Genomic DNA, 16,380 nt, shown 5'->3' on the forward strand with positions numbered 1-16,380 from the left:
AGAGACAGAGACAGAGAGAGAAGAATCCCAAGCAGGCTCCATACCATTAGTGCAGAGCCCTGTGTGGGTCTCGAACTCATGAACCGTGAGGTCATGACTTGACTCGAAGTTGGACACTTAACCTACTGAGCCACCCAGGCATCCCTGACCTAATTTTCAAAAACATTATGCACTGTCACTCCCCTCTCACAATTCTGATCAGCTCACCATTCCCCAAAGACACCAGGCATGCCTCACTGCACCATCCTAGCACTGGTTGTTCCCTATGACTGGACTGTTCTTCCCACTGATGTTCACAGCCTCCTTCTCTCCTCAAGCCCTTCAATTCTTTGCTTTGCCTCCTCCGTGATGGCTAACCTTATGACCCTATTAAAATTACACCTAGTCCCACTTTCAGATTCCTCTTGCTCTCCTTTTTCCATAGAATTTATTCACACGATATATAATTTACTTACTTATTATGTTTGTTATTTAATGTCTGTCTGTCTCCAAGTTCCACAAGTGCAGATTGTGTGTGTGTGTGTGTGTGTGTGTGTGTGTGTGTGTGTGTGTGTGTGTTTGTTCACAGGTATTTTCCAAGCATCTAAATCAATGCCTGGCACATATTTGACACCCAAGAAACATTTGTAGAGTGAATGAAGAAGGATGATATTCAGCTATCCTCTCTGATGTTTTTGTTTGTTTGTTTATTAGCTAAATTTCCTCCTAATGTAGACCTGCTTCTCTCAAGATAGGGCAAATGGCTGCTAGCCATTTCCAGACTCACATCTTTACAACTCTAGGACCATAAATGAGTGGGATCTTCCCTATCAACTGCAGTTTGAAAAATTCAAGTGGAAGACTCAGATCATATGTCTACTCTTTAATTACTTTGGCTTAGAAGACATATCTTGTGAAAGGATGGTGGATAACATTAATACGTAACATAAGATGCCGATGAAGATGTGGTATCTGGGAGAATTGTCCTGAGCTGGCAAGTTACTACAAATTTCTTTCTACTAACCTATGCATCAGTCTTTTCCTTTTCCCAATAAAGACTATGAAGGTAGAATTGAAGGAAAAACAACATCTATGTATACAACTGCAAAGATAATTCTACAAGGATAATACTACAACAAGGCATCCCATAGACACTGCACAGACATCCAACAAAGTAGACTCATCCTCTTAGCCCCAAACCCAATCCTCCTAAATAGTCTCTATCTTATCAAAAGATTCAGTTCCAGTCACTTAGACCAGAAGCCTAAGAGTCATCCTTACACCATTCCCTTCCCTTTCCTTCTATTCACATGTAATCCAATGCCAAGTCTAGTAGTTCTTACTCCTAAGAATTTCTCTAATCTAGCCCCACCATCAACACTTGCTTTTCTGTGATTTATCTCCATCTATTAGACTGCATAATGGAATTGCTTGGTTATTTATGTGCTGTATAGATTTGGTTCCTTGAGGACACAACTTGACTTTCATCTCTGTAGGTAACCAATAAATATTTGTTGAATTGAATTGAAGAGAACATACAAAAGGGAAAACTAATGGATTTAAGACAGAGGGATTGCAGCTTTTATGTTGGATCTAAAAGGGCAGAAAGAAGGGTATTGCAGAACAGTCAGGAAACATACTATATATACTGTGTTTGAGGACAGGTACATTCTATATAACTGAAATATGTGTAGTCTGAGGGGTTAATTTGAGAATGGCAATGTCCCTGTAGAATCAAATTATTTACATAGTGATTATCTAGTCTGACTTCCTTATTTACACATGAGAGAACTGAGGCTCAGAGAGAGTTAGGAAGAAATATTATCATGCCATTTCCTCTGCTGTGGGAGTTTCCCTTATTTCTGATTTCATAAATATCATGACCCTAGTTGTTCTCTTTTAATAAAGATAAGTATTCTAAGTTATTTTCTTAATCTGATTGTAATTGTAGCATTCCGATGAAAGCCTGGAGACAGTAATTGGAAAATAAAAGCACTCACTGCTGTGGATTCTTCTTTACTTGATCTTACCAAGGCTTTAGAGACCTATGAAAAGGAAGCTCTAGATGTAGCCAAAAGTTTAGACATTTTTTTCAGTTTATTTATTTTGAGGGGGGAGGGGCAGAAAGGGAGAGAGAGATAGAATCCTCTGTGTTGACAGCATGGAGTCCAACACGGGGCTCGATCCCATGAACCATGAAGATCACCATCTAAGCTGAAACCAAAAGTCAGACACTTAACTCATTGGGCCACCCAGGTGCCCCTAGACATGTTTCTAAAGTCAACCTGTGACAGACAGAAACAATATCCAATGTCCCTGCATGTTTCTTCCCTTATTTTCCTTTTATTGAAAATAAATTCTAAAAAAGGAGGGGGATTTGAAGATAAATCTATGCATATCATAACTCCAGTAATAAAACTGTCATTGTTCAAAGCTGTTGACAAATAAAGATTGATCTATTTTAAGTGATTAAATAACCTAGCATTATTCTAAATTTGCTACACAGGTCATGAGATGTTCTACAAATCTGAGGCATCTTAAAATACTTAAAGACCCTCTTACCCTATCATATAAACAGTGCTTGAGACTCTTTGGTTATGTGTTCCTTTTTCTAAGACATGAACAATTTTTAAAGTCCAAAAATAGACACTATTTCAGTTTTTGGTTCTATTTGGCCAGCATTTCTTCTCAAACATGACTGTTTTAAAAGAGTACAAATACAGAGTTTCAAAGAGGGAGTGAGTTATCTTAGTCCCACTAAAGCAGATTGAGGAAACTGACATGAATCAGTCACTTTGGCTCCTAAAAAAAGAAAGACTAGCCCTTTAAAAATATTATAGTTGCCTATAAAGTGAAGCATAATTTGAATATATCTTCCAATGCAGTGTAATTAAGAACATTTTTACGTACCTACTAAACTTCATTAACTCATATTTGGAATCAAAGAAACCTCTAGAGTAGATCTCCAGTGAACGAAGGGAAAAGCACAAGAACAAATAAAATATATAGATGCTTCTAGAATACGGCTTTCACTTGAATATTTTTGAGATCTAGGTTTGTGTCAAGGTAAGGCAACTACTGCCTATGAAGTAAATTGCAATATAGCAGAGTTTAAACATAAATCACAAAAGGAGAAGCAGCATTGCTAAGACACACTTTAATAAGACTATCATATTACAGATCTATCCTGTAAAAACCAAGTCCAAGTTGGGTCATTTTGTTAAAAAAGAAAAGAAAAGAAAAGAAAAGAAAAGAAAAGAAAAACAGGACAATTAGGATAAGTGAATCAATACAAAAGAAGAATCAATTAGTGAAGAGATGAAAAGTTAAGACTGGATCTTTGTCAAATAACATGAGTCCTATTCACAGAACTGTTACCCAGAAAGGTCATGGCAATGGCACTTACTCTTACTTACGTAACAGTTTCTCTCTCTAGTAAAAAATGCATTCAACTCAATCCTTGGGTAATAAATCACCTACTTAAGTTTTTTCCCTCTCGTTTTTATTAGTTAAGTAGTTGAAAACAACATTCAATGTGGCACAAAGGAATCCACGTCCAAAATGAGTAAAATGAGGCCTAAAATGAGTAAAATCCGAGTAGCACAGTAACACATATTGTAGACCACCTGCAGATCACTTATTGCTTATTGTTGGACAGTAAATACCTTTGAATCAAACTGGTCTTATGACTTTATTCCATGGTCCCTGAGAATGCTGTGGGATTTGATTTTCTGTACCTTTCTTTTTTTGGTTAAAACATCCCATCTATGGAATTAAGTTAGAAAAACCGTGTAGTGGCCATGTGATCCAGAGCCAAAAGACTCTATCCACCTGCAATAGGGTGGATTCTATCTTCAAGGCCTCTCTCTATGGTAACTCTTGAGATTAAAATGAGAGGGGGAAAGTTCTATAAATAAATATGGAGAATTTCAGTATAGAAAGAAAACACTAATTTGAATCAATTCCTTTAGAAAAATAAAATTTTCGAAGCCTTTACTTTTGGATTCCTTCCCCTAAAAAGTAAGAGCCATTTTAACTTCAAAATATGTCCTGTTTTTAGAATGGGGGTATTAAGCTATGTACTATTACCCACAAATGCATCAGAGTCACAAATGCTGTGGTCAAAAGTCTTTACCCTTCTTCAGTTGACTGGTGATTTCATATGTTCTAGAAATATTTTTATCTTTTGGCATGATGCTCTATACCATATGGCACAACACACTGACAAGCAAAAAGGGTAGAACTAGTTTGAAATATATACACATATATACACACATATATTTATACATTTATATATTCACACACACACACACACTGAATGTATAGTGAAAGAATTTGCATGTAGGCCTGCAAAGAAATATAAGGGCAAAGTTACACATTCTGCATATAGTACTGAGATTCTTTGTCCATGTGAAAAAGACCATTCAAAATCCAAAGCAAGGCTGAAAGTTCACTATAGACCTGAGAGCATTCAAGAGACATATCAAGAACCACTACGCTTTGCTACATCAAGTAATACTTGAACTGTCTGTAACACTTTCTCACACAATATTTAATGCTGCTTCTAGAAGCGCAATAGTAACTGCATCAATGACACGTATAACAGCTTGTACAATCCGCTTATGAAGAATTGTTAAAATGGAAAACACACTGAACTGTCTTTAATTGATTCCCAAACAGTGAAATATCCTTCCCCGTTGATTCTGGGTTTTCAACATTGTTTTCCCTTTGAAAACAGGGGTCTGGAATCAAATTTTATAAGTTTTCAGAGAGATTAAGGTGCAACTCTCAGCCTGCTTACTATTCTTTGTGTCAAGTGGCATGTTCCTCTAGAAGGGGAAAAGCTCCTTGACAATGATTTCTTGGACATGACACCAAAAGCACAGGAAACAAAAGCACAAATAAACAAGTGGGACTATATCTAACTAAAAAGCCTCTGCACAGCAAATGAAACAATTAATAAAATGAAAAAGCAACCTACAGAATGGGAGAAAATATTTACAAACCATATATTTGATAAAGCTTTAATCTCCAAAATCTATAGGTAACTCCTAAAACTCAATTATAAAAAAACAAAACAAAATAAAACTAATTTAAAAAATGGACAAAGGACCTAAACAGACATTTTTCTAAAGAAGACATTCATGGACAATAGGTATACGAAAAGGTGTTCAACAAAACTAATCAGGGAAATGCAAATAAAAATCACAATGATATTACCTCGCACTAGTCAGGATGGCTTATCAAAAAAAACAAAAGATAACAAGTGTTGGAAAATATGTGGAGAAGATGGAACCCTGGTACACTATTGGTGGGAATGTAAATTGGTGTAGCCAGTACAGAAATCAGTATAGCATTTCTTCAAAAAATTAAAAATTTAACTACTGAATAATCCAGCAATCACCCTTCTGGGTATATATACAAAAAAAATTTGAAATTGAAATCATGATCTACACTCCCATGTCCATTAAAGCATTATTCACAATAGCCAAGATATCCTAAGTAACCTAAATATCCATCTACAGATAAATGATTAAAGAAAATGTGGTGTATATATATATGATGGAATATTATTAAGCCTTTAAAAAGGTAGGAATTCCCACCATTTGTGATAACTTGGATGAACCTGAAAGACATTATGCTAAGTAAAATAAGCCAGACATAGGACAAATACTACATGATACCACTTATCTAAGGAATCTAAAATAGTCAAATGCAAAGAAGAGAGTAGAATGAATAACAGAAACTAGTGGGGAGGGGGAATCAGAGAAACATTAGTCAAAGGGTACAAAGTTTCAGTTATCAAGATGAATAAGTCCTAGAGATCTGCCACAGCACCATGCCTATAGTTAAAATACTGTATTGTATACTTCAAAATTTGCTAAGAGGGTAGATATTATGTCAAGTGTTCTTATCATCATCATCATAAATAAAAAAGATGCATGTGATGGATATGTTTATGACAGATTGTGGTGACAGTTTCATGGATGTATACTTATCTACAAACTCATCAAATTAATTACGTGCAGATTTGTGCATGTCCAAAGGAAAAAAAGGGGGGGGGGGCAGGGTCCTTTATTGTTTGTCCTGTTTTCTACTGTACCTGAACAAAGGGCGGTCTGGGCATGGAGTGAATCTCAAATCCTCTGCTAAGTCATTAAATGAATGGATGCAAAAGTAAATATATGAGAAAAGGAAAAAGATGTATTTTCTAACACTGTCCATCAAATGTGACTTTCACACAATCTAGTGCAAGAGGGAGATAGCAGACGATCATTATCTGCTTTTTTTTTTTTAAAGATTTAACACATTCTTCTTTTAAAGTCCTAATGCATATGTTCCTATCTTAATTAAATTTCTACTAGCAATGCTTAAAAGTTGTATTAGATCTTAATACTTAAGTTTTCAGGAAAGGTTAAATGTATATGTCAGAAAATTATGACAAAGATTAAAAGAGGAAGAAAAAAAGTTAAAATAGTGTTAGATGATTGGACTTGAAGCCAAACATCATGGGTCTGAATTCTAGACTGCACTACATTCTGGTTGTATAACTTTGGGAACATTATTTAAATGAGACTTCATATCTCTATAAAATGCAAAACGTCATTGTGAGGGAAGATTCAATAAATTTAAAACAATAATGAATATAAAATACTTGCCTCTCTTATCTAGTAGACACATAGGAAATGCTCAAAAGTGTCCATTGTTATTATTACAACAAGTCAAAACCAACTTCATAGTACTATATATTCAATACACAAAAATAGATAAGAGTCAACAATACTGGAGTAGCTACCCCTAAAGTGGTAATTGTCCATCATCCATAGAAGGTAATCCCCTCACATCGTGCCTGAAAAGGACCAAAGCAGCAAAATACAGTATCATGACACTAAATCCTCACTAGACATGACTGAGCTACAAGCCATTTGTCTTCCTGAGATAAAGCAGTTTGGACGTTCAGAGTTCCAAGGTATAGATAATACAAAGCAATGCTTTCACCAGGATGATTTTGACTTTCAGACAGACAATGCTTTCACCAGGACGATTCTGATTTTCAGACAGAAACTATGGTGTCGTTAATAGTTTATGAGTGGGGAGCCTGGGTGGCTCAGTTGGTTAAGCCGCCGACTTCAGCTCAGGTCATGATCTCGCGGTCCGTGAGTTCAAGCCCCGCGTCGGGCTCTGTGCTGACAGCTCAGAGCCTGGAGCCTGTTTCAGATTCTGTGTCTCCCTCTCTCTGACCCTCCCCCGTTCATGCTCTGTCTCTCTCTGTCTCAAAAATAAATAAACGTTAAAAAAAATAGTTTATGAGTAATGATCCTACCGTTATTTAAGTGTACTAAGGACCAAAATGTGTGTGATTCTATGTTATTAATGAAACCAGGCTCAGCCCTATCTCAAAGGAGCTCTGATCTGTTAAACAAAACACACTGTCCACCTACGCCAGGGAGGGGAATCATAAGCACAGTTACAAAATCCAGTACCTAGAACTGAAACTTAACAGTACCTATGTTTAAATTCTGAATTTGCAAAAGCAGGAATTTTAGGAATTGACTGCACTCCAATTGCTATGTTTTCAGTTAGGTTTACACTAAAGAATAACCATTGCACCAATATGTTCTCCATTTATAAATATTCATGATAGGTAAACACTTGCTTATGATATCTTCCCTTTTTAATTAAAGCAGCAGAAAACTTGACATGTATGACATTTGATGTATAATTTTTGTATGAAGTTTGTATATTTTTATATCAATATCTACAACTCTAAAATATTCAGATTAGAAATAGATAATTAATGCACCAAACTGTTCATTCATTCATTCACCCTTCATTTCTTATGACAAATATTCACTGAGAAACTAGTCAGTAAAGCACCTACAGTTTCTTCTTCATTATTATCAACTATTTAGGATAAAGTTATGAGGAGAAATGACAATGGATTTAAATCGTGTTATGGTTGCGCTTTTATTAAAATGTCTATTAATTTCTGCGTTAAGCAATTATAGACTTAATTAATCCTTTCCACTTTCCTATGGACAAAAAAAAAAAAAAAAAAAAAAAGATCCTATCCCAAATACTTCTGTGTCGAAAAAAATGCCAAAGCCATAAAAATGAGCACTCTGGCTATAAAAATGCACAATATAATAGATGTCACCTTCTCTTATTCAGCAAAGTAGCTTTCTATAATTTTGTCCTTTGCCTTTCACAGAAGAGTAACCTGAAGTAGTTTCAGTGGGATTTTACTTTGGATAAAATACAGAAATATTCTCCTACAAGAGGCTGTTATCTTTGCTCTACAGCTGATGGTTCTCTCTGCTCTACTCCTTTTTTGGAAGTCAGTGAAGTGAGCATCCCACCCCCGCAGGTCCCCTCAAATCCTCTGAGTCCTCTCCTGCTTTATCCTCCGGGCTGTGGGCAGCAGGATGTAGGGATGCACCAAGTCTGAGAAATAAGCAATCTGACCAGTTCACATCTGGGTCTAAATGCCTACAAGTCTATGACTTATTTTCAAAATGATTTTAAACATTCAGAGATGCAAGATACATAACAAACATTCAAAACTTACTTGTATACTGATAGGTAAGGAAGAGAGACTGATGACTAGCCTACGATGATCTGTGAAGTGTAGGACCAAAAATTCTCAAATTGTCACGCATTAGTATAGTCATGAAGCCACTGAGTACTTAGAAATGCCTACTTTCTGTCCTGCTTCTCATAGGCAACAAGGAAAGTCACCCAAGGCCCAGTCTTTCCCACTCTTTGAAACTTCTTACAAAAGGCAGTGTAGTTAAGGTAAAGGTATGGAAGATACAGGTACTGTGTTAGTTTTCTACAGCTGCTATAACTAATTACCACTCATTTGTAGCCTATACAACACAAATGTATTATCTTACAGCTCTGTGGCCCAGAAGTCCAAAGCGGGTCTCGTTGGGCTAAAATCAAGATGTTAGCAGGACTAGGTTCTTTGCTGGAGGTTCTAGAGGGGAATCTATTTCCTTGTCTTCCCAGCTTCAATAAGCTGCCCGCATTCTATGTCATTTGGACTCCTTAATCCATCTCCAAAGCCACCAATGGTTGGTAGACTTCCTCTCCTACCTCCTTCTTCCAGGGTTTACTTGTGGTTACATTTGGCCCATGCAAATAGTACAGGATAATCCCTCATTCTAAGCTTAGCAGATTAACAACCTTCATTCCATCTGCAACCTTAATCTTCTTTTTGCCAAGTAACCTAACATATTCATAGGTTCTGAGAATTGAGGTGAGAACAACTTTGGGGTTAAGGGGGTTTTATTCTGTCTACCATAGCTATGGACCTGGAATCAAAAACCCAGTTCCACTTCTGAGTAAATCTGCAAACTTAGGCAAATGAGCTAATTACTTATTGTGTTAATCTCTTCTTCTGAAAAATAGCTTAAAAACAGTTATCTCATGAACCACAGTGAAGATTAAATGAGATAATATACGCAAAACATCTCAGCACGAAGTGTGGATAAAGTAGGGCCTCAACATTGTTCATTTCTATCTTCCCTTACCTTCTTCTCAAAACTCAGCATCATAGTGGGGTGGAGCTGGATGTTGGATCTAGGTCCATCTGGCTTCACAGCCATGCTCTTTGCCTTACACTACATTGCCTTCTATAAGAAGGTCCCATTGTTGGGAAACACTAAGCCACGAGTGACTTTACATATATAAATGGCCCTACATTTCTAAGGTAAGCACTCCAAGATTTTTTTTTCTTATAGAGATAAGATTCATGTGGATCTTGTGTAACTTCTGAAATTATTTCTCTTCTGCAAACAGATAATCAGCAAATATGATTACAGCATTGAATCACCCTTAATCGTGACCCAATGAACAATTCTGAACTTCCCACAACCCATCAAATGGTCACTTTGAAGGGTACACAAATAAACAGCAAAGTGTTTTCAGAGCTCAAATGTTCCTCTAATTACACAATAGGAATATTCTCTACCTTTGAGATCTTCTTTTTTTAAGTTACAAAATAAAACAGCAAAGCATGCCTGAAATCTGTCTCAAATGGTAACAAGACTAATTCAAACTCTGCAGTTTAATAAGGGAAAGTGCAGTACCATGGAGTAACTGATTACTTGTTGCCAGAAATGTGCCTGGAGATCTCTCTAGCACCTCCTATGTAAAACATAAAAATCAGCCTGTTAAATTCGGCATACTCTTGAGAAGAAAATTACTTTGCTTTCAGCTACCCACATCCTTTTCCTATAAAGAAGAAGAAACGAGAAACAAATCTACTATAATAACCTAGCTCTTCTCATTGTCTAGGCAGTGGTAACAATGTGAGGGATCTAGAGCACCATGGGTCTTGTTTGGGAGTAATTAATCAATTAGAAAGAGGAAATAATGGACTTATGTGATACAGTGATGTCAACACATCAACATTTCTTTTTTTTTTTTTCAATATATGAAATCTATTGTCAAATTGGTTTCCATACAACACCCAGTGCTCATCCCAAAAGATGCCCTCCTCAATACCCATCACCCACCCTCCCCTCCCTCCCACCCCCCATCAGCCCTCAGTTTGTTCCCAGTTTTTAAGAGTCTCTTATGCTTTGGCTAACACATCAACATTTCAAAATAACTCATTATCTACATAACCTTGACATCTTAAAAATCAAAAAGAGGGGCGCCTGGGTGGCTCAGTTGGTTAAGCGGCCGACTTCAGCTCAGGTCACGATCTCGCGGTCTGTGAGTTCGAGCCCCGCGTCGGGCTCTGGGCTGATGGCTCGGAGGCTGGAGCCTGCTTCCCATTCTGTGTCTCCCTCTCTCTCTGCCCCTCCCCCGCTCATGCTCTGTCTCTCTCTGTCTCAAAAATAAATAAACGTTAAAAAAAATTTATAAAAAAAAAATCAAAAAGAAATCACTTCTCACCACTTTGCTTCTCACATCTACCTTGTGTGGCAACTGTTATTTCCACTTTCTAGTTAAGGAAGATGATTCAGGTTAGTCAAAGTCAATGGTCACGGAGTTCATGGACCCTTTGAATCTCCTGCTGAGGAACGGGATTCTCTCTGAGGCAGTCTGGAAAATGTCACTTGGTGAAGCAACCTTCTCTGGGCTCAATTTTTCAGGTGTTTTTCTAGTTGATGACTTTCCTCATATAGTGCAAGTTCAGTGATGTTCTCAGAACCTATTAACACCTTCAGAAGGGTCTCGGCTCTGTCAAAACCTTAATACTAGACCAGTAAGACTGTGACCTCTAGAAATGTAAAAGAATAAGTGTCTGTTGTTTAACACCAGTGAATCTGTAATAATTCGTTAAAGCATTAGTAGGAAACTAGCACAATTCTGGTCCCTGGAAGTGTAATGCTGCTGTGACAAATACGTAAAAATGTAGACATGACTTGACTGGGCAATGGCTGATGAATTCTGAGGAAGATGATTGAAAAAAAATCCAGATTGCCTTGGACATATGGTTAGTAGAAATACAGATGTTAACAACACCCCTACTGAGGACTCAGAAGAAAGTGAGGGCTACAGGAGAGAACATACATATCATCTTAAAGAATATTTACACCATCCTAAAGAGACGATAAGTAAAAATATTAACATTAAAGGTACTGCTGGTGAGGGCTCAGATTAAATGAGAAGTATGCCACTGGAAACTGGACAAAAGAGATCTTTATCCCACAGTTACAGAAAGCTCAGCTACGTTGTGTCCTGCCATAATGTGGAAAGCTGAATTTGTACAGGATGAACATGGGTATTTACCCAAGGAGATTTCTAAGCAAAGTGTTGAAGGAGTAGCCCAGTTTGACTTGCTGCTTATAGCAAAATGTGAGAGGAAAGATATGAAGGGAAGAATCCTTGGGCCTAGAGGAACCAGGAACTGATACTTTGGGAAGTTCTCAGCCTATTCAGGCTGTAAAACTAGGAGATTCACTGTCAAGAAAGAGTGCTCTGGAAAGAAAGCCAAAGATGTGGCTGAACAAATTTTGCTAGTGCCTGGGAAAATCAAAAGGTTGGAGTATTCTGTTAAATTCAAGGATAGATGGAGACAGCCTTGAAGGTTCCCTCAGCAGACAGAACCAGTTTAGTCATTCAGGTAAAGCTTAATTTAGCTTATTTTGCAAGGTTAACTTGATCTGGATCATTTCTTACCTGTAACTTTGGAAATGCCAAAAAAAAAAAAAAAAAAAAAAAACTTGAACTGTTTCTCAAGGTTTATATGAGGTAACCACTGAAAATTGTAATAATGTAGCCCATCACTGTGAGGAATAAACAGTCACTGATTTCTCACCTTAATATAAGCTGCTTTATAAAAATATACCACTGAAACTCATCCCATGTTCTGGTTTGAGCACTCCTGGTTTGCGAACTATCTTTTTGGTATATGCACAATAATTTCTTACTAATTACTACTTCAGTGATTCATTGGTTTCACGTTGGCTATTTTGAACTTTTGACAGTTCAGTCATACACATTCATGATCAAAGTATTAGTGAACACTGAAAAGATTAGGCATGTGACTAATGTTCCCCTCAGCCCTGTCAAAAGAAGCCTGGAATGTAAAGGGAATGATCCAGGAAAAATCTGTGGAGGAGCCTCTTATTGATGGAGTCAATCCCTGTGACATGCATGGAAGTCCCATGATGTTCTTGGGAATTTTTGTCCCAGGATCAATCATACCCAGATTCCTACACTTGATTTAGATGATTTAAATGGTGAGATTTGGGACTTTTGAGCTCAATGAGATTTATATGAGATCTTGGACTTTGTGTTGGTATTCTACTAGGTTGAGATTTTTGTGAATGTTGGGATGAGTGAATATATTTTGCATGTAAGATGGACAGAAATCTTTGGAGGTCAGAGGGAGTACTGTGGTAGGAAGATGTTTCCCAAATGTGTGAATGTGTTACCTTACATTACAAAAAGGACTTTACAGATGTGACTAAGTTAAGGACTTTGAGATGGGAAGATTATCCTGGATTATTTGGGTGAGTTCAACACAATCACTAGGATCCTTATAAGCTAGAGGTAGGAGTATCAGAGTATGAAAAAGAAATCTGAATTCTAGTGACCTTCAGAAAGTGGAAGAAACAAGGAAATGGATTCTCCCCTGGTTCCATCAAAAGGAACGCAGCCCTGCCAACACCTTGATTGAGGCCAGTAAGGCCTGTTTCAGACTTCTGCTGTCCAGAACTGCAACATTTAAAAATCTGTGTTACTGCCTCTTCCCTACCATATTTTCTGTGAACACTTTCCCATATTCATTATTATAAATGTTTCCATTCTAAGTGTCCCCTTTAACACATACATAATTTAGTGCCACTCTGTATTTCACTTAGAAGAATTTAACCATTTTATATTTATTTTTTATTGTTTTGGTCAGACTAACCTTCATCATTTTTGCAGGGAATAGGAGGTAGAGAAAGAATAATAGAGACATGTTTGCTTTCATGTCTGCCTTGCTACACACACTCTGTTTTTATATGTTGTCTTGGTAATAATTTAGGAAGCCCATATCTATGTTCAAGTCTATTATTAGTAAAAGATGGTGATTTTTAAACACACACACACACACACACACACACATATATATATATAATTGTTGGACAAAAATTTATATCATATTAATGACTTTCTGGAAATAAACTGTTTCCTAGCACCATCCAAATCATATCTTGAATTTCTCAGTTTTATTTCAAATGTGGCATTGACTGACACTGAATCTACACAGAATCACATAACACTGAAATTAAAGCATCCTAAGTCCTCATTTGGGGCTCTAAAGCACAGCCATTGGAAAAGGCAGCCTGGGAGAGGGCATGACACATTCCAGGATGATCACTGAAAACCTGCCTGGGGAAAAAAGCGAAAGTTCCCTTCTAGAGTATTCACCCATGTGCATTCTAGAAATGTCCACAGGCATTTGAATGTGGTACAATGGTGCCATTTTCCCAAAACTACTGAGAAACAACCTATATCTCTCTCTCTCACACACACACACACACACACACACACACACACATACCTATAAACATATCTATGTGTAGGTATATCAATCCATCCATCTATCTATATAGATAGATCGGTAGATACATAATAGATATCTGTATATATAGATATATAATAGAGATCTAATAGAGATCTAATATCTATTAGATCTCACACGTGTGTAGGTATGTATATATATATATATATATATATACATATATCACACGTGTGTATGTGAGATCTAATCACAAAGAGAAAATAGAGTGATTTCGAGTGAATGCTTTTATTTTGAATCTGTTTCTACTTTCACATTTCAAAACAGATAAAGAAGTGACACACTTCTAGGTGTTGTGTTATTGGTTTTTTTCTAATAAAAATAATACAGTAAATTCACAAAATACACACTGTAAACTTATTTCGTATTCAGCAAACTCCCATGAGGTGTTATTACTGCGTTTTTCCGCATGAGGTACAGGGTAGTAAACTGAGGCACAGAGAAGCACCCAGAGTTATTCTTCATACTAGACACTGACATTCTCCTGAAACATTTCACTTTTAACTTAATGAAATGTAAGAAAATTCCCCTCCCGAAATGCTCTACGAATTCTAGGTCATAAAGCATCAACTCATTGTAAGTCGGCACCAAAATGTGTCTGTTTGGAAGCCATGCGTGATGCATAATGAATAATGCAAATCCAGGGCTTATTACAACCTATACAGGAGCAGCAAATCGAATTCAGTCCCAACGCTTTAATACGTATGCGTATGTATGGGGAAGAGGCAGAAGAAGCCTTTGTCAGTACACACAATACCCCAAGGCGCCGCCGCCCGCAACAACTTGTGACTCTCCGCACTTGAAATCGCGGGGCACTCTCCACAGTCCGGGTCGCGCGCGGTCCGCGGGGCCCAGAGCGCATGCGTGGCCCTGGCTGCCCGGCCGCGCGGTGAGGTCGCGGGGGCGCTTACCTGATGCGCCTGGCGCTCAGGCACAAGACCCCGAGCAGCAGGGCCGCGGCGAGGGCCAGGCCCTGGAAGCTGAGTAGCTGCGGCAGCAAGGGCTCCAGCGAGAAGAGGCCCATGCCCGAGGACAAGTCTTCCGCCGTCTGGTTCCCGCGCGCCGCAGCGGCCAGCCAGGGGTCTCTCTCGGGACGGCGACACTGCTGCCTCCCGCGGCGTCTCTGCGCGGCTCTCCCTCGGTCCGGCCGCCAGAGGCTGGCCTGCTCGCGGCGCTGCCAGGAATGTCACCGCGGGCCCCCGAGGCTGAGTTTCAAAGTTCCTGCACTCCCCTCCCCCGGCCCAGCCCCCACCCACGCGTACCGCCCAGCTCCGCGACCGCCTCCGGCCCGGTGGCTTCTGGAAAACGGCGCCCGGGTTCCTAGGGGCCGGAAGGAGGGCCAGAGAAGAGGGGGAAGGGGTTAGGATTTCCTGGCGAGGAACCTCTGAAGGCCTGGAGGAGGGAGATTTCTGTTCAGTTCTGGAAGTGAGTCGCTTGGGTTCCTCATTCCGTAGCCCGCGCCTCTCAAGCAGAGGGACCCTGCGTGCCCCTGAAAAGGGCTGGGACTGTGCCGGCTGCTCAGCGGCACCGCTGATCTCTTAGGCACGACCCAGAGAACCTGGCGAGCGACAGATACCCGTGGTGCGCGCCGCCTCCGACCTGGTCCTTGCAGCCTCTTTGGCCCTGCACATCCTGTTTGCTTACACGCTTTTGTTGAGAGCCTACTGTGTGCGAAGGCTTGTCCGAGAGACCAGGGCCGTTGAGGCACACGATCCAGGAAGAGAGAAGAGACTAGTCTATTGCAGAACAACGCTGAGGGCCGAAATAGAAGCGGTACAAGCCCCACAGGTGGTCTTAACAAAAGATAAGGGAGAAGTTTTTTAAACGTCTTTCCCTGAGTGAGGTCCATTCACCAGGGACTTCACATGTATTTATTTACTCTCCACACCAAACTTGAGATGTAATTTTTAGCGGTATTTTGGAGAACATATAACGAAACTCAGGTTAAGTAATTTACCCTCCCTGCTCAGTTAAGTAACTGTTAACCATTTTAGTAACTATTAGCCTAACTAGTGCAAGACCACGGTGTTCTTTACGTTATGCAAGATTTTTATTTCCACAGTTCTTTGGACTACTACAACAGCTTAGGAACTGATCGCCAGGCCTCTGACCTTTGACCTTTCCAGCCCTTCCCCCAACCATGGCACCTCCCTACTACACAGACCTATCCTGCTTTTTCAGAACTCTTACTGATTGCCTTTCTGATAAAGTCATAAATCTTGGACCTCCAGGGAGATGCCCTTCTGGGTTTGTCTCCATTGTATTACTAGGACAGCTGGTACAGTTCCGTATAACTAAGTCTGGAGCCACTGCTTCCCTCACAGTCAGACCTTTAACACCTTTGTCTATGATATTTGCTCTGCCTGAAGTTT

At 39.0% G+C, this 16,380-nt stretch overlaps 1 protein-coding gene across 2 annotated transcripts in view; it reads right to left on the reverse strand.

The window, feature by feature from the left end:
• CYP7B1 (cytochrome P450 family 7 subfamily B member 1) overlaps positions 1-15,159 on the reverse strand; it is a 175,618-nt gene extending 160,459 nt beyond the window's left edge. For both annotated transcript variants that reach the window (XR_009603468.3, XM_060610626.3), the window contains exon 1: positions 14,920-15,159. Coding sequence is in view for 1 of the 2 variants with exons in the window: in XM_060610626.3 (XP_060466609.3) it covers positions 14,920-15,032 (113 nt within the window). In the remaining variant the exon portion in view is untranslated. The remainder of the gene's footprint in view (positions 1-14,919) is intronic.
• Between the last annotated feature and the right edge of the window lie 1,221 nt (positions 15,160-16,380).

This window comes from Panthera onca, chromosome F2, assembly GCF_046562875.1.
Source record: "Panthera onca isolate mPanOnc1 chromosome F2, mPanOnc1 haplotype 2, whole genome shotgun sequence".
Taxonomy (NCBI): Eukaryota; Metazoa; Chordata; class Mammalia; order Carnivora; family Felidae; genus Panthera; species Panthera onca.